General features: G+C 38.6%; 1 protein-coding gene across 7 annotated transcripts in view; it reads right to left on the bottom strand.

The window, feature by feature from the left end:
* Window positions 1–654: 654 nt before the first annotated feature.
* The window catches only part of NT5DC1 (5'-nucleotidase domain containing 1), a 94,130-nt gene continuing 69,000 nt past the window's right edge, over window positions 655–25,784 (bottom strand). For 3 of the 7 annotated variants that reach the window (XM_088139719.1, XM_088139740.1, XM_088139750.1), the window contains exons 9-13: window positions 16,845–16,963; window positions 16,209–16,367; window positions 9,408–9,576; window positions 3,065–3,160; window positions 655–892 (exon numbers count right to left, since the gene is read on the bottom strand). In XM_088139719.1, coding sequence (XP_087995845.1) covers window positions 795–892; window positions 3,065–3,160; window positions 9,408–9,576; window positions 16,209–16,367; window positions 16,845–16,963 — 641 coding nt within the window. In that variant the 3' untranslated portion in view covers window positions 655–794. Of the gene's footprint in view, window positions 893–2,912; window positions 3,161–9,407; window positions 9,577–16,208; window positions 16,368–16,844; window positions 16,964–25,784 lie in introns of all 7 variants that reach the window. The other 4 variants (XR_015795954.1, XM_088139726.1, XM_088139734.1 and 1 more) reach the window with 4 other exon arrangements.

Here is a 25,784-nt window from a genome sequence, read left to right as displayed (position 1 = left end):
AAGCTGTTTCGCTCCAAGGAAATCAACACGATAAACTTTATCAGTCAAAACTACTAATGAATTGTAGATGTAAAGCGTTGCTCTTAAATTTGAATTGCATAATGATCAACTTTACAGGCCTGCACAAATCATACTCTGCTCACTTGTATGACTGTTGTGGGGAGGTTTGGCCTTGCTGTATTCAGTTCCTGTTCTCAACAAACTCAGTTCACCTGATTTGCCACTGCATGACTTCTAACTCTCTCACTTCTATTTCACTCAGTCCATTACTTCCTGGCTTCTGGTGAATCAGTTTGCTATTGCATTCCAATAATAGAATGTTTACTCTGCAAACCATGATGAAAGCTAGTTTGATTCTAGTTTTCCATTCTGGTTTGGAGAGCACATGTAAGCCACAATATTCCAGATTAATAGTAAAGGCAAATTCTGATTGCCACAAATGGGAAAACAAGATTTACTACATTATTTTGCATAAATATTATTTAGATATTCTAGTTTTTCTCTGACTAGATAATCTTTTCATCCACTTCATTATGTAACCAAACGGGTTTACCTGGTAGTTGTGATAGAAAACAACCCCCCCCCCCGAGGTTTAGAAAGACACTTTTGTACCTAGATAAACTAGAAAGACAGAATAATGTTACAGTAGAAAAGTGCATTGTAAATGGTTTAATAGTTTTGATTTTCTGTCCTGGACAAATAATGTGTTGTTTGATTAGGGGGATGCGGATGGGGGGAACAGCAGTATCAAGTTCTGCTAGGCAGAAGAATTTTCAGTGTAGCCAAAATCTTCTTCAAGTGAAGCTCAACGCATCCATGAAATTTATTTCACAACAGTATGGTAGTGATCTGCCATTGACTTCTTCCAGGGGTTTTTGACTCCCAGTACAGCCTACAAAGAACAAAAGGCAATATATGAATCAATGTATGTATGCAGTAGAATGAAGGATGGTTTGCAAAGACAGAAAGTTATGGAGCGATATAATTAATATTGGTGTTAACAAGTTGGATAACCTTTATCTCATGTCTTTTACTCAGTTCACTCTTTTTCTGTGCTTTTCATAATGTTCTCTGCTTTGAAAGAAGAACATGGTCAGTACATGTGCAATCTTGTCTACTTCCATGGGATTTCAACCCGTCTTAGTATTTGGATGTGTCCTAAGGTGCTGCCACCTCACCAGAGAAGATTCTAGGAACTCCCTGTTCATTTTCCCTTACAAGTTCCAGTTTTATTTGAATCCAGTGCTTCATTGTCTCAGAAAAATACACCATGAATATTTGTAGCTGTCCTGTATTTTCTGACTTAGCCAAATTAGGTTCCCTATATTTTTTTTTCCTATGTCATCATAAGTAGCCTTTGGTTAATTATATAGCTTGCAAGAATGTTTAAATGTGAGTTGTGAGTAGAGGACAAAATAACACAGATTCAAGAGATAAGTGACCAGATTTTTCAATGTCTTGTTTTTTCCAAATGAATCAAGGAGGGGGAGATATGGATTGGCTCCATAGTGTGATGACAGAGTTTAACTTTTCAATGATTCCTTCCCTTTCTGGCCATAACAGGTCCTTAAAATGGAAGAAACTGAGTCATGATTTTGAGTTATCTTCTTTTAGTACTTCCTGAGCAATGGTCAATGTTTAACAATGAACGAGTGTCATTAATTATAATATTTATTGCATTCCATAAGTAACAGAATCCAGAGCTGCTCAAGAATAAATAACCTTTATTTTCAACTTCATACAGATGAGAACTGCCAAAGCAGATGGAAGGCTTCAGAAATCATGAAATTCCAAGTTTATACTACCAGATCTTTGAACTGCAATGTATTATAACATATCACCCTTTCTGAGGGAGTAGTCCACATGCAAGACAAGTTGAATGCAATCCAACATACCAGGGTTGCTCTAGCTGAGAAAATATTAATGGACATACACATTGGCTTGCTTACAGTATAGTCCTAGACCTATTTACTCAGAAGTGAACTATAAAATTTATTCCTACATGCTCATAAGATTGCAATCTTAATTGCAATCCTGTGACTACTTATGAGAAAGTAAACTCAACTGATTTGAAAAGCATTCTCTTCTGAATAGCCAAAGCACTTTTAAGGTTATTGTTTCCAGTATCAGAAAGATGTAAAAACTAATTTTTGAGTATCTTAGAAGACTTGGAATAATTTCACTATCCCAATATTCTCATTCTCATTCCCTCCCTCCCTCCCTCCCCCTTTTTTTTGGTTTTTTTTTTTTACAAATTTGTATTCCAGGCTAACCTCCTAAATAATTACAGATTTCCTTTTATGAAAAAGGACTAAGATGTAAGCAAGGGAGATATCATACCAATCTCATGCACTAAACTGCTTAAATAAAAAATGTTATGTTTGCCCAGAACAGGAAATAAGCTAATATGCATCTCTCAGAACAGATTTTCTAAAGGTGGATTCATTGAATTTGACAGGGTTGAATTCTAAATCAGATTATTGAGAATATATTTCATGCTACAAAATTTAATCAGACTATGAAATGAAGGGCTAATTATTATCCTTCCCCATTATGTAGTAGTTGCTATATTCATCTCTTCCTGCACGATCCTCAAAATCCTAGGTCTATTGAACATATTCACACATATTTACCACTTTTTTGATTATGGAAATTGGACCTCACACCAGGACTGAGTATGTACACAGCTCTCTTATCTTGCCTATCATGGAATACTGCTGATGGTAAACAGTACATGCATGCCCTTATGTTATAATGGATACAGGGTGGCCATGTAATGCATGAACTGGCAAATGTGTCCAAGACATGAATGTAGGTCTGCAGCAAATCCGCAGAAAACAGTGAGAAAACATTTTAGACAACAGTATTCATATATTACAATCAGTAGGAAAATAGGAAGTTTTTTCTTCAACCTGGTTAGAGTCTTTCCGAAACGTAACTTTTAAATTCATATAGCATTTGATTTGCATGATTCCCATTAGCTTCCAACATTTTTGCTTAAGCATGATGAAGACTCAGATTTACTTTTCTTTAATGATGCTTTATTCGGTTGCCATTTGCTCACCAGTTGATAATAATGACCTTGGAGGTTTGGGGTAGTAACCAGCAGTTACTGAGCTATTTGAAGAAAATCTGGTGAATTGATAATCCAGTGGTAAATCTGAAAGAAACAAACACATTTATTATGAATTACACTTACATCACATCTAAATAATTCCAGAAGTTCCAATGAAAAATATTGATTTCTTAAGCTCTTTTATCTGTTTGCTTAATGTCACAACAATTTAATCAGACCACAGGCTTACATATTTTGTCTAGAGTTTACATGCCTGAGAGATAAAAAAGGTATATTTTGCTTTTCCTTCTGTGAATATCATTGTTTAAAATAAAGCAAAGGTGATTCTACATAATTTGAAATGTGCATCTTTTAGTAACAAATTAAAATATATTGTGTCACATATGCAGGCATAGCATGAACCATTATAATAAATAATATACCTGCTAGCATCTCCAAGAAAATGGCTTTTGCATTATATATACTACTTTGCATTAATTATTTAATATGAATTTTAAAAGAGCAATATCATGCTTCCCATAATCATATTATGATTACAACTTTGGACTTTCTTTTCTTACAATAAAAAAGTACATTAATCTGAAGTGTCCATGGTTGCTTTTATTGCAGTGGCTACATAGCTACTGTCTGGAAAAAGAATAATGTGGGCAAATAAAGATTTCTTCTAATATTCTCAGGAAACTTTGATAATTAAGAAACTGATATCTTATTTACAACAAACTACTCTGCAACTGAACACCAGTTGCATCCAGATCCTGTAATGTTCAGGATAACTTGTTCAGATAACTAATGTAAATATTAAAGATAAGCCCAAATTCTTAAAAGAACATCATTATATATTGCAATTAATTGCTTAAAAGAATATATTATCTCTTTTCTGATTCCAAGCCCAAACCTACCAATTTCACAAGAATCTAAGTGTAGGTCACATTTTATCCATAAAATGGAATATTTTGGTTTGAATGATCTACCATTATTTTTGCTCCCTTATTTATTAGTAAGCATTATTTCTATAGACACCTTGATGCTTACATTGATAGGATGTACTGTATATTCTGATTTAAACATGTCTCATATTTTCACCAAGCTTAGTCCGTACCTTCTAAAAGTGCCTGATACTGCGTGGGAAGATAAACCTGTGAAACTGGTAATTGTCCTGCATAAGTTTCTGGAGGGTTGGAAGAATAAAATACAATGTAATATTTTGTTTCTATGGTGTAATCTATGAATTGTGACCTTCACTGGTATGGCTCTCTGCTTGTGCTAGTCCTGCAATAATCGTCACTGCAGTCAGGGTAAGAGGACTGGGGGGCGGGGGGGGGAGACCAGCCTAGCTAGGAATTTTTTTACCCATTTCAGTACTGAAGGCGATACCAGCACGAGGACTTTGTCCTTAAGAGAAAACAGAAAAAGAACAATTGATTCCACATGAAGAACTGATAATATTCTGTTTCTTCTTAGATTTAGTCATACTAAAATGGAAATGCCAAGTATGCAACACCAATATGACTGTTTGGTGCTTTGGGCATTCTTTACTACTTTTAAAAAAACGCTCTTATATTCTTTGTCACTGACTGGGTACACTTAAATCAATGTTATTTCTCAAGGATCTGATGCTTGCTGGCAGTTGAATCTATTACAATGGGTTGTAGTAGCCTATTTGTGGGAATATTTGTCCAACTTCAATCCTTCAGCTTAATGGGAAATTTACAACTGAGAATTGTCTCCTTTTATAAATCAACTTGTTACAAAATGATGCTGAAATCTTTGCCTAGCAATTTTTTTTTTTTGCTCAATAAACCTTAATGTTTCTTCATATGCTACATACAATTCTTTTTGAAGCTTTTCTTGTCTTGCAGCCTGTTTTTTTCTCCCCTATTTTTAGGATAAGGGTGTACTGCCTGACTTCATTACTTCCCCATAGGATTGACAAGAACTGTTCTATTTTTGCTGACTTTTATTTTCAGAGTTTTGTTATAATGTGAGAGACATCCAATCCTCTATTCAGAAGACCCAAACTGGAGGCTCCCCGCTGTAAAAATCCTAAGATCTTTCTGATCTTATTTTTTTTACCATAATAGGCACAAGGCTGCATGCCTGAACTCACTGGGTGAGTTGACAATTTGAACATCACCATCCAAGATAGCTTCTTGCAGAATACTGAGATAGAGTCAGGCTTCACACAGGCTTGGCTGTTAATTTTGACTCTCCAGAGATTTAACCACTTCAGGAATTGATTTATGCTGCAGAATACTCACCGATACTACTCAGCAAGTTTAGTGTTTTTATTGCAGAAAAGTATGAAGAAAAGAAAACTTCTTCATAGCACTGCACAGAAAAAAAAGCCCTTAGATAGGTCTATGCTCCTGGGTTTAAATGTTAGGCTTTTCCCCCTCCCACTCTGCCAGGTCAATGGATATTTGGCCATTCTCGTCCATATTTGGTAAGATACCTCACATAATGGTTCTCTATATGTGGGAACTGCAAGTTCCTGCCCTCACCAGCCTCATTCCTTATCAATAAAGCTGGATTTATACTTCCATGGTGTGCATACTTTTGTGTGGTGCAGCAGACTTCCTGAGCTGGTGCACAGCAGACATTCTAGATTACATACCTCCCAGACAGCATGGCCATCAAAGAAGCCACCTGGGGATTATGAGAACTGTAGTGCATTGAGGGCATTAGCCACTGTTTTCAGCCTGTGCCTCCAGATAGCCTTCCTGCATTTATTGTACTTATTTTATTGAAAACTTCTATAAGTCATGGCTCGCAGAGCAGTTTATGAATTAAACATCAGCAAGTACAAAAATCAAACAGCGTATTGTGAATAGCCAGCCTGTTTTTACAAGACTGCTGTGCCAGCCTTTCTTATGAGACAAGCACAGACATTTCCAGTATACATCCTCCCAGGCAGATTTCCCCAACCTACATCTGCAGGAGGAAAAATTACATGCCTTGGGTCATGTACAAAGTCAGATTACCCAAACCTGTCCCTTTCTGCTGGAAGGAAAAATGGTTTGTCTTTTTAAATCAAAGGGATGAGTTGAGAACTGAGGCTGAGAAGAGAAAATGGGACATCTTTCGTCAATCCAGCAGCCTCAGTATAAAATGAATTATAATCCTTTGGGATCTGGAAGAATCCAGGAAGAACTGAGACGGAGGAAAATCTGTTTCAGTAAAAACAACGATTTTGAAAGGATAGGCAAAAAAGTGGCTAGAAATACTGTGCAAGATTACTTTTAATTTCTTCTGTGCATGTCTACTTTATTTTCTTTGGTGATTATTTTCTCTGCTATTTCTGTTCACTGAAATGAACATGCTCAGTAAATTGCAGGCTTTTATGCTACTTGGAACTTCTTTACAGTAGAGTTCTTGTAATTGAGGGACAAACATTAACTTGTATTTGGCCAGAAATTTATACAGGTAGTCCTCACTTAACAACCACAATAGGGACCAGAAAATTGGTCATTAAGTGGGGTGGTCATTAATCAAAGCATCACCTGACTGCACCCAATTTTATGACCCTTTTTCTGGTGGTTGTTAAGTGAATCATGTGGTTCTCCATTAATTTTGCTTGCTGGAAGCTGGCTGGGAAGGTTGCAAATGGCAATCATGTGACTCTGGGACACTGCAACCATCATAAGTGCGAACTAGTTGCCAAGCGCCCAGATCACAATCAGGTGACCATGGGGGTGCTGTAATGGTTGTAACTTCGGGCACCGGTCGTAACTTTTTTTTAGCACTGTCATAACTTTGGACGGTAGCTAAACGAATGATCATTAAGCGAGGACTACCTGCACCCTTTATGTTTTGTATGGAAGATCCTTTTAATTCATGACGTGATTTGAATAACTCTGTATCTTTATTTCTTTGCTACTGTATGTTTTACATTTTACTGCTTAAAGATGAAAAGGGACATTTGCATTTTATTTTTTTAAAGAAATCACATTTGATTCTATTTATACCTTGTGAGATAGATCTGCCTCCCAAGGGAGGTGGGAGATTTCTCTAATCACTCACCTCAGTGATATAGATCAGGAAATGGACCAATGGAAATTATTTAATTTTTTGTCAGTTTTTCCTTCTATTTGCTGGTAAGCACATAACATATTGGGAGACACTCTTTCTCTCTCTCTCCCTCCCCCCCCACCACAGAGTTTTGTGGGAGGATGCCAGGTTACCCAGGACTATTTGAAGCTGCAGATTGACCACTTTCTCAACAATTTTCTGTAAGCAGGGAAGATTGGATCCTGGATGAAAACTGTCCCCAATGGTTTGGTCCAGCATTGGCTTCTTGAGGAGGAGGTGTACCCCTCCCTCCCTCCCTCCCTCCCCATCCATCCATGAAGATGACACTACAGTATGGACTCAACTATGTGCCACCTCCTGGGAACCATTAACAAGTCAGGAGAGGCATGAATCTAATACTGTAAATAGGTGATTGGGTTAGCAATCCTGATGATCCTGTCCAGTTTTACAGGAATCATAGGAGCAAACTCTTCCCAGTTTGTCATGCCAGACCATGCTTCTGTCATCTTGATAGGACCAACCCAGTCAGAGTCCAACTCAAAGAGAATCTGAGTGGCTTTATCTGCCAGTTGTCTAGAATATTCTCTACCATGACCCTGTAGATGGTTTGCATCATGTCCTTCTCCAGCAAGGAGCAAGTCACCTTAAAGAGGGCTGCTGAGTGGCTGACAGCAGACATGATGAGAGCAGAACAATAGTTATATTTTGCTACTCTTATTGCCATGATGTAATCTGTCATGTGGGCTCTTACTTGTGCTCAGTTGGATTTACTCTTTGTCTTCCTCCAACAGTGCACTAGGCATCTCTTCTGATGTTTCACCTTTTGGGGTTCCTCAGAAAACCAAGGAGTACCCCAAAACCAATGTACTGTGAGAAGCTGCATAGGAGCAATCTAGTAAGGTCTTTGTACTTGCCCATTCCAAACTGCCCACCAGAGCATCAGAAAAAACCTGAGGATTTCAGACGCTGAGCAGCTTACCCAGCCTATTCCATAAATGAGGTTTTATATATAGTACTGTACACACACACACACACACACACACACACACACACACCATTTTACATTTCTCCAGTGAGGAACCATACAAGAACTCCACTTAAATCAAAATCTTAGACTGCAAGAGGTAATAACATTCATAACATATCAGGGCCAAAGGCCTGTTGGAAAAGCCAGGTTTTAATAGCTTTCTAAAACCCAGCAAGGTTGGGGTTATACTAATCTTGGGGGTTGGGGGAGGAGGAGGCAGTGACTGAAAAGAAAACTGCCTCTAAGATGTGTGCAGATGACATTCTATGAGAGAAGGACTTGAAAAATCTTATTGGTCAGGCCCTCCACTCCCACCCCTGTGTTGGAAGTAGTTCAGCACCATGGCCACTGCCAGCCTTTGACTCCAGCAGGTATTTTGACAACTCTTGCAGCCACTGGACTTACAATCATGAATGCCACAATGGCTCCTTAACCCCTCATGTTTCCAAAGGATGCTTCAGCCTTTGCCATTGTTCTCTTGTTGTTGCATTACTCTCACTCAGTACTGGGGATGGACTGTCCTTCCTTTGATTCTCCTCCTCCTCCAGGAATACTAAATTGGTGGTGAGAGTGAGAAGTCCAAAAGCATCTCAAAAAAGCGAGTGGCAAACCCCTTCTATGCTGTTGCCAAGGCAACCACACGGAGGTGCCTATGTAGCCACCAGGAATTGAACTTTGAGTGCGTTTTCCTTTATCTTCCTGTGTGGGCTCAAACACACACACACACACACACACACACACACACAAATATAATAATAATTGCTAAAATGGAAAAGAACAATAATTGTAGAGAAAATATATATGAAGGATTTTAGTCCATATCTACTCCTTCTTCTTCTCAATATATGATTCATGGTTATGAAATAAAACAGACTATTGGGGATGGACAAGTTCAATACTAGACCACTTGATGTTTTGCATAAAAATCATTATTTAAAAAAAAATGCTTTACTCATGGGTCTGCTATTGGAATAATTTTTGTGGGAGAACATATCTATACACTTTAATGAAGACACAAACACTTACTCTTCACTGTTCACTTTTCCCTTTCTCAAACATGGTAGTACAGTATTAGAATTTATTCTGGCATTTACAATGAAAACCTATAAATATTTACTCAAAAGCAAGCTTGTGAGAGGGCAATCAATAACAGATTTATCCTGGGGAAATCATTAGAATTCTGATCATCTATATTAATCTGATATTAACACAAAATTGACTTTAAAATTAATGGTTTGAAAATTCCAGGGATTGATTCAGGATCATTATTCTTACCTGCTATGGCTTCAATGCTTGGGATTGTAATTGTGCTATAAGTATTAACAGATTTGCAAGACCATGTATTTACTAAGATTTCCTCTGCATCCTCCTTTCCTGAAATAGTATCCACAAAGAAAGAACCCCACTGTTTAGAAACAGAATGGAGAGCTTTGGGTTGATGTCCCTGGAATATAAACAAACACTAAGTTAAATAGAAAATCCATATGTGCTCTTATACTTTCATATGGTTTCTTTGTGAACGGGATCTCTCTAATATTCAAGGCATTTTCACACACAAAAAGAAACTTGGTGAATTCTCTGAGAAGTCCCAATAATAAAGTCAGTCAAGAAACTCTGGAGCCTCTCCCAGGCACAAGAAAATATCACACTTCCAAATTCAAAAATTTCCAGTACATTAAAGAAATTCTGATCACGACAATTATTTTGTCTGTATATGACCTGTGGTGATAAAACCATATTTACTTTGATATAATATAATATACTTTGTTTTGTTTATTATTGCTTTCACCAATTCTGCAGGACAATTGACAATCCAGTTCACAATACATAATCCGTTTGATTTAAAAAATTAAGATTTGGGAAAAACCTGCATGAGAACAGAGACATATATGAAAAATAGTGAAATATGTTTAAACCAGTGAAAAGATTACTGTTTTTTCCCCAAGATCATACCAAGGGGGATTTGAATGTTAGTGAATAAATATTAAGGAATGTTAGTAGGAGGCCCAGAGATGGATTGTTTATTGCTTTTGGTACTGGTGGAGTGAAAGTGATGGAGCTGGTGGCTAGAATGGCCACGGTGGGTGTTGGTGGGGGAACAAGCTCTATCGGAGAGAGCTGGGATGCTGGAGAGCCAGAGCAGAGACTGGAGTCAAGACGGATATTGTGCTGAGGTGCTGGGAGGTGGATGTTGACCTGCTGGCCACACTGAGGAGGATTAAATTTCCAGGTTTTTAGAATGGAGCCTCGGCCTGGGACTTGCACGTGCTTACTGGCACCAGGGAGAGGAAGCCCAGTGGAGATTTTTTAGCTTGGGGAGCAGGGTGGAGCTGAGATGGCAAGACTTTTGATCCTCCGGAGGAGAACAATATCCCGAGGCATGATGGTAGGAAGCCGTGGAAGTGGCATTTCTTTGAGGAATGTTTCTGTTACTGATCGAAGGTCTGTGGATGTCCAGGCATAGATCTTCTTTGCCTGTGCCCAAGTCTTTATCAAACAAGATCACTCTGGTCAGCAGCAGGGAATGCCTGTTGCACTGCCTATCTCATTGTTAGACTCAGGGTTGGGGTTGGGAATTAGGGACAGAACTGTACCAGTGGTTGGCTCCAATACTTCAGGGCTAGCAGGGGGGAAGCAGATTGTGTGGGTAAGAGGTATGATTATGTAGCTACTGAGTGCCAGAGAGCAGCAGCTTTGGGGATGCTGTGGTCTGACACTGGGGGTGGGGTTTTGTACGGAGTCATGGAGATGACCTTGGAGAAGCCATCCAGAAGCCATTAATATAACAACAGGTGCAAAAGCATACATTAAGCCTAGGAAGGTGAGAAGTATTAGAAAGGGACTCAGCCTGGCTCCCTTAGATTCCCTGGGGTGTAAAAGGGAGGGAAAGGAAAACACAGGCAGACTTGCAAGATTATGTATAGCCTATTTCAATAAAATATATTTCTAGCCTTCCTGTGGGGTCAGTTTCCTCATCTGGTCTGCCTCATAGGGCTAACAGGTATGCAGTTGGTTCTGGAGTGTGAGGTTGGGGGCCCTCATGGCCTTGCAAGGGGAGGGGAGGGTTTAAGGTGGGTTTGAGATGGAAGGAGTGAGGGCAGACAATAACATCAGGGTGATGATAGGAAGAGAGAGATGACAAGAATATGAAGATGAGGCATTCCTGAAGAGGACGGTGGCAATGGCTGAAACTGATCCTGACTTCTGGCCCCCAGTATTCATCTGATACTAGGTCACTGGCAGCCCTGGTCTCTGATTGTTCCTACTAAACACCAAGTCATCTACAGTTTGATTGTGGATGGGGCAACTGACCTGGCATGTGTAATTGAGAATTGGGTTGGCCCAGAGGGGAGTGTTCCCCTTTCTGAAATATGCACACAATTGTCATCTCGGAAGTCCTAAACTCTGTGCCACAGATAATCACATGGTAGAATCCAGGTTCTAAGAAGCAGCTGTACTAGCCTCCCTGCTGCAGAGCAGCATTCCTGCCTATGCTGCTTGACCCCATTGCCAGGATGGCAATGGAATCTCCAAGACTGATATTCCTTGGAGATTTTAACCTGCCCTAGTGTGGCATTAGCATCAGTCCTTTAGCATAGTCAAATCACTCTCTGGTTAGCGCTTGGTTTGCTGGCACTGTCTCCCTTCCCCGTGCAAGGAGGTTGGACCTATTAGACTATCTACCCCAGGAGGCTAATGGCACCTAGCAGGTTTCATAGGGACCATATTTTTTTTTCTCTTGAGGATCTGGTAGGCAGCTTGATTGAGGTCTTAATCTCTGCCTGGAATAGGCATGTGACAAGGGCCTTGACTGGATTGACTCTATGTGGCCTCTCCTTATTTGTTACTTCCAGGGGGCTACCTGATTTTTCAAAAAGCTTTGGGACATGATGACAGAAGAGACCCTTAGAGCACTGTTGGAGAAAGGAATAGAGTGAATTGTGTAAGAGCTTACATTAGGAATTTCACTGTGACAATAAAAGGGCAAAATATATCAATTTGTCTGATCTTATTGTGTCTATAGATAGCCAGCCAGCAGCTCTTTTTAAGGCAAACTGTTCCCTGCTAAGGAGGGAGGGGCCATAAGAACATCTCGAGGGCTGCTGTGAAAAATATTCTAGGCATCTGACAAATCACTCAGATCTGTTCAAAGTTGGATTCTGGGCAAATCTGGGTTGAGGAATTGAGGCATGGTCTTGCTTAGTTATTTGGGAAGAATTTGATCTGGTAACTCCTGTGATGGAATGTATCTACGAAGGAGGGGGTGCTGTGGTGGACTGCAGAAGAGAGCAAGGTTATAAGGAAGGAGGGGGCACATTTCAGGAAGGGCAGAGAGACAAAAGACAACACAGCCTAGAGATGGGGCATGGGAAGTATAAGAGGTTCAGGATAGCTACTCTCTAGAATCTCCCAGGGTATATCCACTAGTTGCAGTACTATGGATTTAGTTGGCAAGATTCTGTCTATCTGGTATAAGCAATAAAAGAACTGAATTTGGATGAACTTTTTCCTTGCTGTTCTTGGATTGGGCCTGACAACTGATGAGGTAATGGACAAGATCCTTGCCCCTGTTAATTTGGCCACCCATGCCCCTCCTGATTGAAGGCCTCTTGGAAGGTAACATGGTTGGGTCCATGCGGTGGTTACTTCTCTGAGGGACAGGTGGTTCTACCTACTGGGAAGGAGTTGTGGTGTGCCCCCACCCCAAGAGACATTGTTGGATCCTACAATCCTAGGCAACTTTTGTTCAGTCTCTAATCTCCTGTTTCTGGGGAAAGTTGTTGAAGGTGGTTGAGCTGCAAATTCAGAGGGCCCTGTAGAAAATGAGTTATCTGGATCCTTTTCAGTTGGGTTTCAGGTCACAGCATGGCACTGAGACAGCATTGATTGCACTTGCTGATGACCTCTGGTGGAGCTAGGATGGGGATGGTGTGACCATCCTGAATCTCCTTGATCTCTCTGTGGCCTTTGATACTCTCAATCAGGGCATCCTTTTGGGCTGACTACAGCATGGGCATGGTGTTCTGGTGGTTCTCCTCCTTTCTCCAGTTCCAGTTGACAATACTGTGTTAATGTTAATGGGAGGGGAGAGACTGAGTCCAAACCTCTTGACCTGCAGGGTGCTACAGGGCTATACTCTTGCTCCTCCTGTTTAACATGCTTTTTCTGTTGCAGTGCTTGCCCTCTGAGCTTTTTCACTGAAGAGAAATGAAAAGTCTTTGGACATGAAGACCCTCAAGAGAATGATCAGAGCTCTCCACTTGTGGGCACCGGAACCTCCATATAATAGTTAACATAATGATTTATCCCACGTTTTTCAGTTTAGCTAGTTCAAAACCAAAACACTGGCACAGAATCTATTTTGCATATATGTTAACATGAATGTAGTAATGCAATTGTAAACTATAGAACCACATACTACGGATTAAAGTCCATAGCTCAAGGTGGTTTACTTCAGAGTCTCCCTTCACTTTATCCCTACAACAAAAACTCTGTGGGATAAATTGGGGTCAAAGGGACTGACTGGAAGAAAGTCACCTATCTCTGACTGGGGATGGGGGCTACCATTAATCTGCATCATGTAATAGTACCAGTATTACTGAGAGAACTATAAACTAATGTGACAAGAACTGGCTGTGTGTGACATACCCACACATTGCTTTTTACAGAAAGAACAGAAAAGTGTCCTTCTCTGATTCCTGTAAAACTAAACCAGGGGAGATTGAGATAGTCTTAAAATAAACTTTGTATAGAAGTCAATAGAAAATGCCTTTGAACTATCCAGTTTCCTTGAAAGACATGAAAAATACTTATTATCACCATCCTGTGCTGCAAGTATTTATTTGGAATAAGAATAAGGGGTGTGTTTCTCTTCTTTCCTAGTTTTGCAAAACAAAGGAAGGAAGCCATAGCCAAATACAGTTCATTTATCTTCCAACTTTGATGTACTTCTTCAGAAATAAAACAAAAGGATGAAATACATTTTTAATGACATGAAAGGCAAATAATATATCATAATTATTAAGCAAAATTATTTATTAATTCTTTTAGGGCATATAACGTATGCCAATTTTTTGCCTTATTTATTCTATAATCTTGTGAAGTAGATAATTATCTGTAATTTACTGAGAAGGCAGCAAGGTTCAGGCATTCATTCTCAGCCATTTAGTAAATTAATGGGTGGGTAGGGATTAGAACCTACAACTAGAATCTTTAAGCCGAAGAGGACCACAGTCATTTTAAATAATTTTCAGTACAGGTAACCCTCAGTTAACTATTGCCTTGTTCAGTGACCATTTGAACTTACAACTGCACTGAAAAGGTAGATTTACGACAGGTCCTCAGACTTACAGCTGTTGCAGCATCCCTGCAGTCATGTGATTGCAATTTGGGTGCTTGGCAACTGGCACATAATTACGATGGTCACAGTGTCCCGCAGTCACGTGATCACCATTTGTAACCTTCACAGCTGGCTTCCAACAAGCAAAGTCAATGGGGAAGCTGGCAGTAAGCTGTAAGTCGCAAGTCTCAGTCACAGGATATCGTGCTTAACGACTCCAGGTGATTCACCTAACCGCAGCAGAACTGAAGTTGTAAGTAAGGCATGGTCACGTGATGTTTCACTTAACAACTGTGTTGCTTAGCAATGGAGTTGCTGGTCCCAACTGCAGCTGTTAAGTGAGACTACTGTATCTGATATCTTGTACTAAGCCAGTAATTTCAGTATTTAAAAACCAAGCATTTCCTTCCAATTTTAGTGTCCCAAATATGTGTTTATGCATATATACATCTCTCTCTCTTTCTACAAGTGTATATCACAGCAGATGGCATTACCTAGCTGTCCTTGACAGCAACGGCAAATTACTTCTATATCGTTGTCAAGAAAACAATGGTTAAGATTTGAGAGAGGGTTCATAAAATTTTTTTTTTGCTATATATACCTCATGTAGTAATTAAATGCACAGGCTAGAATGGAAAACCTTAAGTTCTAGTCCTGCCTTAGGCGTGAAGCCAGCTGGGTGACTTTGGGCCAGTCACTCTCTTTTAAGTCTAGGAAGAAGACAACAGCAAAACACTTCCAAAAAAGGTTGCCAGGAGTCAAGAATGAGAGGCTACACACACACATATAGACATAGGATATGGAATATTAATGACAACAATTTTTCAGCAATCCATCAGGAAACTGTACATATAGGTTCCATTGAAATGCAGGGCTGACCCAGAATATTATGTCCAATGACATGAGAGCTAAACCAGCACCTGCTTCTTCTTAATTTCAGGTACAGAAATTAAATTATCAGATTAGAATCTTGCTTCCACTCTATGGACAAGAGAAGACCTTTTACCTTACATGAAGTGCCTTTTCCTTACTGAAGTGAAAGGCTTGTTTAGGAGACCTAGGACAATCTATACCATATCCAGCACTTCTCCAATACTGGGAATAGACAGCAAGTTAGGAAGTCTTGCTGGCGTGGGGTTGCTGCCTACATCCCCCAGTATCTATTATTTGAGGTGCTGGCTTCATTCTGACAAAGAGTAGTTTTGGCTCTGTTAAAATAAAACTATCATACTATCATGTAGCTCCCACCAGAGTTGGTGCAAGACAGCTTTGAGCTGGTTGTGTCTTTAGTGAAAGTGAATACAGCAGGTCTGCAGATTTAATAATGAAAGAAGAATGAAAAAAGGAGCAGTATGTACCCTGGCTATTGCTTTTGCAAAATAAATTATTCTGTTATCCGAAGATGTATATTTCCTGAAGGAATGAAGGAGATCTGCATGTGTAAACAAATTTATTAGCTGCTTGATTCTAATGCATTTCCAACTGCAAATGAAAATGTAACCCATGCTGGATGCTGTTTCTCTGCATTGCATTGCTCTGTAATGCTTCTAGATATGAATTGGAATACATATATCTGTCATATTTGGGCTGAAGCATTGATAAATATCTTTTGGAGTGCAATTAGGCTTGGATCCAGACAATGTTAATGCTACCAGAGAATCTGCTGGTAGCGGCTCTGTGCTATGTCATCCCCCACATAATGGAGGAAGAGCTGAGTTGTACCAGATTATCCTTACCTCATACTTTCCTTTCTTCTCTAAGGGTTCAGACCCTGACTCTTTAGGCACCACAGCATTATCCTCTCTGAGCTCTTCTAAGATAAGGACAGTCTCCCAGTTACAATAGTGACGAGCCGAGAAAATATCTGAGTGCATGCTATCCCCAAAGTAAACGACCTGGAAATAAGGAAACACAGCAATTGCATCCAATAAATAAATAGCTGTATTGGAACTTTCAGCCCAGTCTTTGCGGATCATCTGGAAATCACCTAGGATCTACCAGTGAATCCCAAACTAACTTCTATTATCCATGACTTAAAATATGTTAATAATTACTAATTAAGGTCGCAATCCAATGGACACTGACTTGAGAATAAAATACACTAAACACAGTTGGAATTTCTTTAAAGGTAATCATGCATTAAATTAGGCTATATGCACCTTGTATTAAATATTAAAAATGAATATGATGCAGAATGGTTGCTTGTATTTCCTGTTAGCCGGTGGCATTTATATAATTGTCATTACTGCAGCTTACTACTGGGTCTATTTCCTTGGAAAAACTGGTCTCTGATAAGTTGAATTTGTGTTGCTGTTGGGAAAGTCCTCTTATGAGGCTCTGCTATGACGCCTTAACTTCTGCTTTTTAAATACCTTTGGTTCTACTTTGCCAGTCATCTTCTTCAGCAACTCATACAAATGGGTTGAGTTACCTTGGGAGTACCAGCCAGGTTTGTCCAGGGTTGGGAGAGCCTCTTGTTCCTCATCATTCTCTGAAATATAAAGCAAATTTATTTATTTTAGTGAAAATGCAAAAAAAAAAAAAAACAAAAAAAACCTCTCCTCTGAAATAACTAATACAAAGACGCATTGAACAGACTTAACTCTAAGAATATACCAAAGGATACCTACATCATTTCCCACAAATTATAGTTTGCCTTGGTGTTTCTCATCTTCTGGTTGAGTCACCAACAATGTTTGTAGCCTCCTTGAGAAAGCTTTAAAGGAAGGGGCCTTAAGATTATACAACAAGTTACAAATTTGTACAAGGTACAAATGCTGCGCCTTTACATTAGTAATATGTATCTCTGATAGCCTGAATGCATCCTACAGTCATGAAATGAGTGGGACATGTAGTCTAGAATCCCAGGAATGAAGCTGTCAATATGCAAAGTATGTTGATTGGTTTTCCTGGAATAAAGCTGGTCACAAACCAGTCATGACTTTAAGTAGCTCTTATAACATGAACAAGGATTACTTCCAGACAAAACAGCTATTTTTTAGGGGTTCTCTATCAAATGGATAAAAGGAAGGGCAAGCCTAAACAACAACAGTCTCAAATCCTTCATTTAAGCAGAAAATTGCTTTCCTTTCATTCTTTTTTGCATAAGCAACCATTGGTGATGTAGACAAAGATGTGCTATTCTTATTATTTCCTGGTTTATTTCTCTGCCTGATTCAGGAACATCAATCACGTCTTTGTTCTATTGATTCAGCTATATTGTTCAGCAAACAGAGTGCTATTTTAAAACACTTTGTTGTGGAAACTTTGGAAATATTTAAAGAGGAAAAACAACTTTTAGGTGTAATCCAATGAGAACAGTCAATACTCCAGGGGCCAGAACACAGCTGCATATTGACACACCAGCACTCGCTTTCAGAACGGAACAGCCGTTCAAAGTTCCCCAGCAATCACCTCTCTGATGTTGCAGCTCTGAGGTTATGAGAGTTGAGAAGAGAATTGGCGGGGGAAGATAGTATCAGCATAACATGGAAGGCTTTGAATCTGTGTGAACCAAAGCTCTCCCAGTACCTCAGTAGAAAGGAAATTTGAGAGTCCTGCACCAGTTTCAAGCTCCTTGATACTGCTTACAACCTGAAGAAAACTGTTCTTTAAAAATGACAGGAAAGACAGCCTTTCTGAATATTAGGACTCAAACAATGGAGCACTCTGATCTGAAGGGGGAATGGTTCTGCCATCTTTCTATCTTAATTGCTGAATATTAATTTCAAGATGATGTGTCTATAAAAAATAGCTACAGGTAGTCCTTGATAAGTGACTGGTTCATTTAGTGACTGTAGTTGTGGCAGTGTTGAAAAAGTAACTTTCTGACCAATCCTCGCATTTATGACCTTCACAGGTCTGTAAAGCAAAGGAAAGCTGAAGTAAGACCATAATCACAGTTGTGGTTTCACTTAGTGACTGCTTCACTTAACAACCAAGTTGCCGGTCCCAACTGTGGTCACTAAACGAGCACTACCTGTAGTATGTTTGAAGCATTAGTTAGAACTCATAAATGAATAACATTACAGCTAGTCCTCGACTTAGGACAACAATTGGGAACTTCCATCACTAAGCAATGCGGTCATAAAGTGTGACTGCATTGCTTAGTGATGGCAATCTTTCCCATCCGTGTTGCTGTCACTAACTGAATCCCACGGTTGTTAAGCAAGGCAACTTCCTGCCAGCTTCCCACAACCAAGATCAGTGGGGAAGCTGGCAGGAAGTTGCAAGTCCCAGGCCAGCAGGTAGGTAAGTGGCTGCTGCTGGGTTGGGGAGGGTGCATGGGGGTGCAGATGCCCGAGAGGTACTACATAGGTCAGGGAGGGTGTGCGGGGGTGCATGAATGGCCGATGCGGTGCGAGTATAGAGATGCTGGGAAGGGTGCATGGATGGGGGAGACTTACCCTAGTGACTTGCAACTTTTCCTGCCAGCTTTCCCACTGACTTCCCCAGTGATCATGGGGCTGCTGGGATGCCCGTAACTCTGAGGACTAGTTGTAATTACCATTGTTCAGTGCTGTCATAACATCAAATGGTTACTGAATGAATGGTCGTAAGTCAAGGACTATCTATGGGCTTTTTAACAGGTAGCTCTATGGCCTGCCATGATCTGGCCACACAGCAATAGTTTGGACAATACAGTGCTATGCAAATAAATCAAGGGAATGGGACCTGCCCATCCGTTGATTCTTTGACTTCTAATAAATTTTATTGGGCAAGATATGTAGGTTTCATAAAGAATTACACATACCCTGTGCATGCAAACCTTAATTCTTCCCCAGACATTAGCATCGACTAGAACAGCACGTTGCTCTACTCCTAAAATGTCCCAACTTAATACAATTCATCCTTACCAGGATGGGGGAGAGGGAGAAAGAAAAGATTGAAAAAGAATCCTTTACTAAGCAATTTAAAAGTGCATCACAGTTTCTTCATCTGCAAGGACAGCAAAAATTGTTTTACTGGGAGACCATATTGGCTAAAACTAATATATAGCTAAACAAAATTATTGGTTTTCTTACAAATATAGCTCTTTCTTGCAGTACAAAAGTGGAAGACCTGGCCAACTTACTAAAAGAGATTCTTTACCAATCTGAAGTCAATCCAAGAACTTATGTCATTTTTTCAAAGAGTAAACTAAGAGTAGATCTGATAAACATATGGTTGGGTTAATAGTCCCGAGAATCCTGTCCACTTCCTCATGAGTTATAGACTCAAACTCATCTCAGGTAAGCTTGTGCTTCCATCACCTCAACAGGACATGCCTAGCAACTCCAACTCCAAGCAAAGAGAGCCAGTTTCGTCTAGTGGTGAAGGCACCAGACTAGAAACCAGGAGACTGTGAATTCTAGTCCCGCCTTAGGCATGAAAGCTGGCTGGGTGACTTTGGATCAGTCACTCTCTCTCAGCCCAACTCACCTCATGGGGTTTTGTAGTAGGCAAAATAGGAGGAGGAAGGAGTATTAGGTATGTTTGCTGCCTTGAGTTATTTATAAAAATAAGAAAGGCGGGGTAACAAAAAAATCAAAGTGACTATCTACCAAATGCCTAGAGCAGTGTTTCTCAACCTCAGCAACTTTAAGATGTGTGGACTTCAACTCCCCAAATTCTCCAGCCAGCCATGTTGAAGTTGAAGTCTACACATCTTAAAGTTGCTGAGGTTGAGCAACAGTGGCCTAAAGTATGATTCACAATGGTCCTGTGGATTGTCCTGTGAGTTGTCCCACCCCAGCAAAGAATGGGTTACCTTGAAGAGGGCTGCTGGGTGGCTATCAGTGGATGTGATAAGAACAGAAAAATAACTACATTTTGCTGTTGTTATCACCCCAATGTAATCCTTAATATGAGGTTTTACCTATGCTCATTCTCTCTTTGTAGAATTAGAAATCGACACATTTGTTCACATTTGAATGCAGAGTTACCTTATTTATACTCCCTAAACTGTAGAAAGGCTCAGATATGATAATATGCATAGTCAGAGAAATATGCATAGTCAGAGAAATATGCATGAAAAAGCACATGGAATCTTGCACAGCCTTTTCTTTAATGAAAACTGATGCATAATTGTTATAAAGAGAAATGAAAACAAATCTGGAAGATTAGGGACTCAACACTCAGAAGCATACCCCACTGAGTTCAGTGGCATTTACTAAATCATCCCCAATAATAGGCTATCTAGGCCCTATTTAATAAGCTCTAGTGAAGGGGAATCCACCATTGTGGTGGACATTCTCCCACTGCTTAACAGCTCTTACCACCAGAACATGCCTCCTAATATTCGACTTGAACCATTAATGTCAGTCCACTGATCAGTTTCAGCAGACATCAGACCTGCCCTCATTAGTGCATGACAGCACTTTAACCATCTGTAGACTGCTATATGCATCTCCCCTTAGCCTTCTTTTTTGCAAGCTAAAGATATCCAGCTCCTTTAACCATGGCTGACAGAGCTTGGATTCAGACTCCTTATCTTCCTTGTATCCGTACTCTGAACCCACTCTGGCTTCTCCACATCCCTCTTAAAGTGCAGGATGCAGAACTGACACCAAGACTCCACACGTGGTTTAGTCAGTGCAAAGTTCCATAGAAGTGTTACTTCTCATCATCTGAATGCAATGCTTTGGTTAATGCAGCACCATTTGTTCTGATGTTAGAACAAACAGCAACTTTGTTCTCAGGACAAATAATTTTCATAGGTGGTGGGGCAGATTTTTCTTGGGTTGTGAAGCAAAATGTCAGTCTTTCTACTTACAGTATCAAGTCTGATTTGTTCTCCCATCTTGCCCACAGCTCTTTTATAAAGTAAGCTAGATATATTGGTTCTCTAAAATTTGTACTTGCATGATATATGCCATATTCATATATCTTAGTATATAGTTGAAAAAATGTGTGGCTGCCCTAGAAAATGGAAATAACTGGTTGGCTATATGGAGCAGAAACAGCATGGCTTCGAAATAATGCATGTTTCTCTGCTAAAACACAAAACCAGTAATAAGCACTAATGTAATCCGAATTCTAAATAAATCCAGAAGTTGATTATAATGAATATTTGATACTGTGGCATTTTCACGTGAGGTCCTTTGTTTCTTCAATGGAACATTTATTTTAGGAACACTTGGTTGAATAAGCTAGAAACCTACTCATTCCTCAAGAAAGAATATTGTGCCTTTGGAAGAAACAACATTTTCTAAATGGATTTTGCATAACTTTCTTATTGCTTTGATGCTGAATGTCACATTTAATATCAAACACAGCAGAGACACAAGCTGTTTATATCTTTTTTGTGTGAAAGGCTTTTGGTACTTAGATTTCTAAATGGAGGAATTGCTGGCAGAATATGATAGAGAAATGTAGAGACTAAATATGGTAAGTTGGAACCTATGTCCCAATGAATAGAACACTGTTCTTGGGATGGGTCTGTTAAGGAAAGAGAGGGAAGAGATGTTTATTGATTTCCGCCCCTGCATTATCTTAGAAACTATTCCAAAAGTTAAGAAGTCATCTGAAACAGTGTGCGAGATGTATGCAAAGCTGCAGAGGGAATAACTTCTACCTATTCACCCTTCCTCCAGTGGGAGCCTCTATTGGATTTCAGTCCTTCCTACAATGAGAGGAAGCTTTTATTTTTTGTTATTTATATTGTGCCTTTTCTCCAGGAGCTCAAGGCAACTTGAACTTCACTCCTTCCCTCAATTTTTCTCTCCAGCAACCCTCTGGGGTATGCTGGGCTGAGAGAAAGTGACTGGGCCAAAGTCACCCAGTGGGTTCCCATGACTGAGGATGGGACTTGAACCTGAATGTCTCTGGTTCTAGTCCAACACCTCAACTACTATACCACCCTGGCTTTTTATGAATTAAAGGAACAATCTTGATTTACAACTTATTTAACTGAGTTTAAGTTCTATATGGATCAGTGATCCAGCTAGAATTACTTTCTTCTATCCCCTTGGAGCTTGCTAGCCCAAGAGCTGTACCTAGTCTCTGTTGACAATAGTGGACAAGATGGTCTACATGTTTATGAAATACTTGCCTTTATTCTGTTTCACTCAGGGATTTGCTAGAATAAATATAATTTAAACAAATAAACTTGAAGAAAACATAATTTATTTTTGATAATGTTCTAATGTATCAATCAAGCATGTCCCTCCAAATAGCTTTTTCCACCTGACTACTCCATTGTAAACATCTCAAAATACATTACTCAGCCTTAGAAATGTACATTATTGCTGTATCAACTTGTGGTATTCTATTCCTGCTAGCGACTTTACATTGGGAACCCCCCATCCTCCCTGTATCTGTGGTCAACATAAAATCTGTCCATCAATTTCTTAGAACTGAAACAAAAGTTTTCAATCTACTTCTGCCATATTGTTAATGTTTTATCTGGAGTTTCCAATGGGAGAGACTGAAATTCCTATTCAGAGCTTATTTGAAGACAAATGGGATAAAATGAGAGAAACAAAAGTTCAAGGTATCAAAAATAATCTAACCAAGAGCAACTTCCATGGGCAATTGAAAAGAAAGGAAATTCTTGTTGCTGAAGATTTCACAGTTATCACATATAATCAAAGTTAACCTCCAGCATATAAACCTGCTATGCTTTCCATGAACAAGAATCAGATTTAGATGGGATAATAATCCAATCTAATAACTAAAATTCCTAGCCATAATTATCTGATCCACAGTGAAAACAAAAAGATATTCAAATAATCCATGTAGTATATATGGAATTTTTAAACTTCTGTTTATACCAGTAAAATATTTTATATATTTAGAGACCTAAGTGAGGGGGAAAAAAAACAATTAAAGCTCTAATTATTACCATGGAATTATTAGCCTATCAGAAGGCTATGGGACTAACTCTAATTAATCAAATACTGTGATAAATTACCAAACTGCTAACTGTGATAAACTACCAATATCAATAATTTTGGTATCGAAGGTATTCTTGGTCACGCATGGAAAAGCCATAGTATGTACAAATTCATTAATGTCTTCTTCTGTTACATTTAACTCAATATTATGCCGCAGTCAAGTTTTTTTTAAAGTTAATTTATTGAGTCTAAATCATGTTGACATAATATTACATTGTTACAATTGTTCCAGCTGAGAAACTAATAAAAGCCTTCGTGAAAGCCTTCGACAATACATTGAGAAACTAATAATTTGCCAGGCCTTTCACCTCATTCCCAATATCTTTGCTCTGTATGACTGAATATTTTGTTTCAACTACATAAACAGAATGAAGTTCCTGTTTGCATGCATTAAAACTTTATGTAATTCTGGCATTGGTCATATTATATCTACTCAGAAGTTTCTTAACTTTTAAAGATCTTGTTTATTTTTTTATTTTTTCCCATAATATATAAGTAATAATACAGCAATACATATAAGGCTTAAAAGCGCCCCAACAGAATGTTTATTATGATGACAATCCATCAGAAATCATTTATAGATAGCCAGTTGTTAATCTATAGAAGATGAAATACTATAGATCTATATTTAAATACTATTCCTATATAGGGTGCCAAACTCAAAGAAAAAATGAGCTGAATGTCGAAGAGTTTATGCCCAAAATGAGATATATTTTCATGGGCACGCCTCTGAAATAAACATGATTTTAGACAAAAGTACAGCTTCTGTGCATAAGAAAAATTAGAAGGAAAATTGGAACATATATTTTGTTTTAAGGACAGATTAAATGGAGTCACACTTCCATTTATACAGCAAGTCAGTACCTGAAATAGTGACATATTAATCGATATCTTAAACATGGTTTAAGAATGTGTAAATTTAATCTAAGATGTGTTGGGAATTATATATAAGATTGTAATGGCTTGTGTTGGGCTGATTTCTGAACATGTAGCACTGATTTTTCAAAAACTGGGAATGAGTTCCCTTGTTTCTAATCTAACTTGAAATTGCCATCAATGTCCCACTTTCCCAATATTACATACCTAGAGCTTTAAGTTCACTAAAAATCAGTTTCCACAGAACTACTGTCCTAACTCTTTACATTTTTCTCTCAATCAGGAGCATGCGTCCTGATCCGAAATCAGGGCCTTGCAACTGTGTCTGAGAAGGAAACTGAATCAGCCCAAGATAAATATTTCATTTTACAGATGTATAACCTTCCCTTTAACGTGAACCCTAAGCCTTAACAAAATCGTACTAAAATCAATAGAATATCATAGTTTGAAGAGGACTGGCAATATTTGGGTTTACTGGAATTATAGTGGTACTGTTTGTATTTCTTGGTTATTAAATATAACAACAAAGAGGCACCTTAAAGACTGCCGCATTTGTTTATGCAAGAGTGTTGTGGCTTTTTTCATGAAATATATGGAGTTGAAAGGTAATTAAAATTGATTTGTAATGCTTTATGGTGTTTTTCATGGACATCCTGTAAACTAATTTGGATTTTTAAGGCCAAGTGATTGTTGTTAATTTCCAAAAACCTCTCTTCTGGATTTCAGCTTTTGTGATTTTTTTTTATCTGAAGACTCAACAGCCAATATGGATCAGAAGCCAATAACTTATATACACTATTCAAAAGTTTACATAAGCAGTCCACAATTATATTGTCAACAATCCACTGTTTGTGTCAGATTGCTCTATTTATTTTCTTTTTTAAAATAATAATGTTATTATATTTTTGTGAAACTTAATACATTGTATTATTTCCATACAGTGGGATTTATATAGTATTGACTAAAGATTATTAACATTCTAATGTTTAGATAACTTAGACCATTGAATTTTAAAAAGGTAGAAATATTATATCAGTATTAATGTGTATTTGTAGTATTTAAAGTGTCAGTGTTAATGAGCATAAGATTATTTAGCTTTTTCATCCAGAATTGAATATAACTTTTAAATTCTTCAATTTGATACTTGTATCTATTGTACAATAAAGGTTTCTGTCTTAAGCTGATTACTTAGTATTAAAGTCTCTGCTATATTAATACTTAATATTATTTGTGCATGTTGAAAAAAAAAGGTTGAACAAGGCAAATTTGACAATCATTAAAGTACAATAAAAAAAGGAAGAGAAAAAGAAAAATACTATTTGGTTTCTAGTTTCCCCCTTTTTGAACTTCTGCTAATTTACAATATTTCTAAACAGAGGACGCTATTTGTATCTGAAGGCAAAGCCCTAGGCAGTTTTGCTGTTATTCTTAGGAATTAAAAAATTCTTAAGGGCTATGCACACATTAGCATTTGGGGAGAGGGAGGTGTACAGACAAGTTATTTTAAATGTTAAATGCTAAGTGTGAATGCACCGAACATGTATTTACAGGTTCATATAT

The sequence above is a fragment of the Python bivittatus genome, unplaced genomic scaffold (assembly GCF_059951505.1).
Source record: "Python bivittatus isolate LINGU-HERP-01145 unplaced genomic scaffold, Pbiv_v1 ctg000020_np1212, whole genome shotgun sequence".
NCBI classification, from domain to species: domain Eukaryota; kingdom Metazoa; phylum Chordata; class Lepidosauria; order Squamata; family Pythonidae; genus Python; species Python bivittatus.
This window is presented reverse-complemented; position numbering and strand designations above follow the sequence as displayed.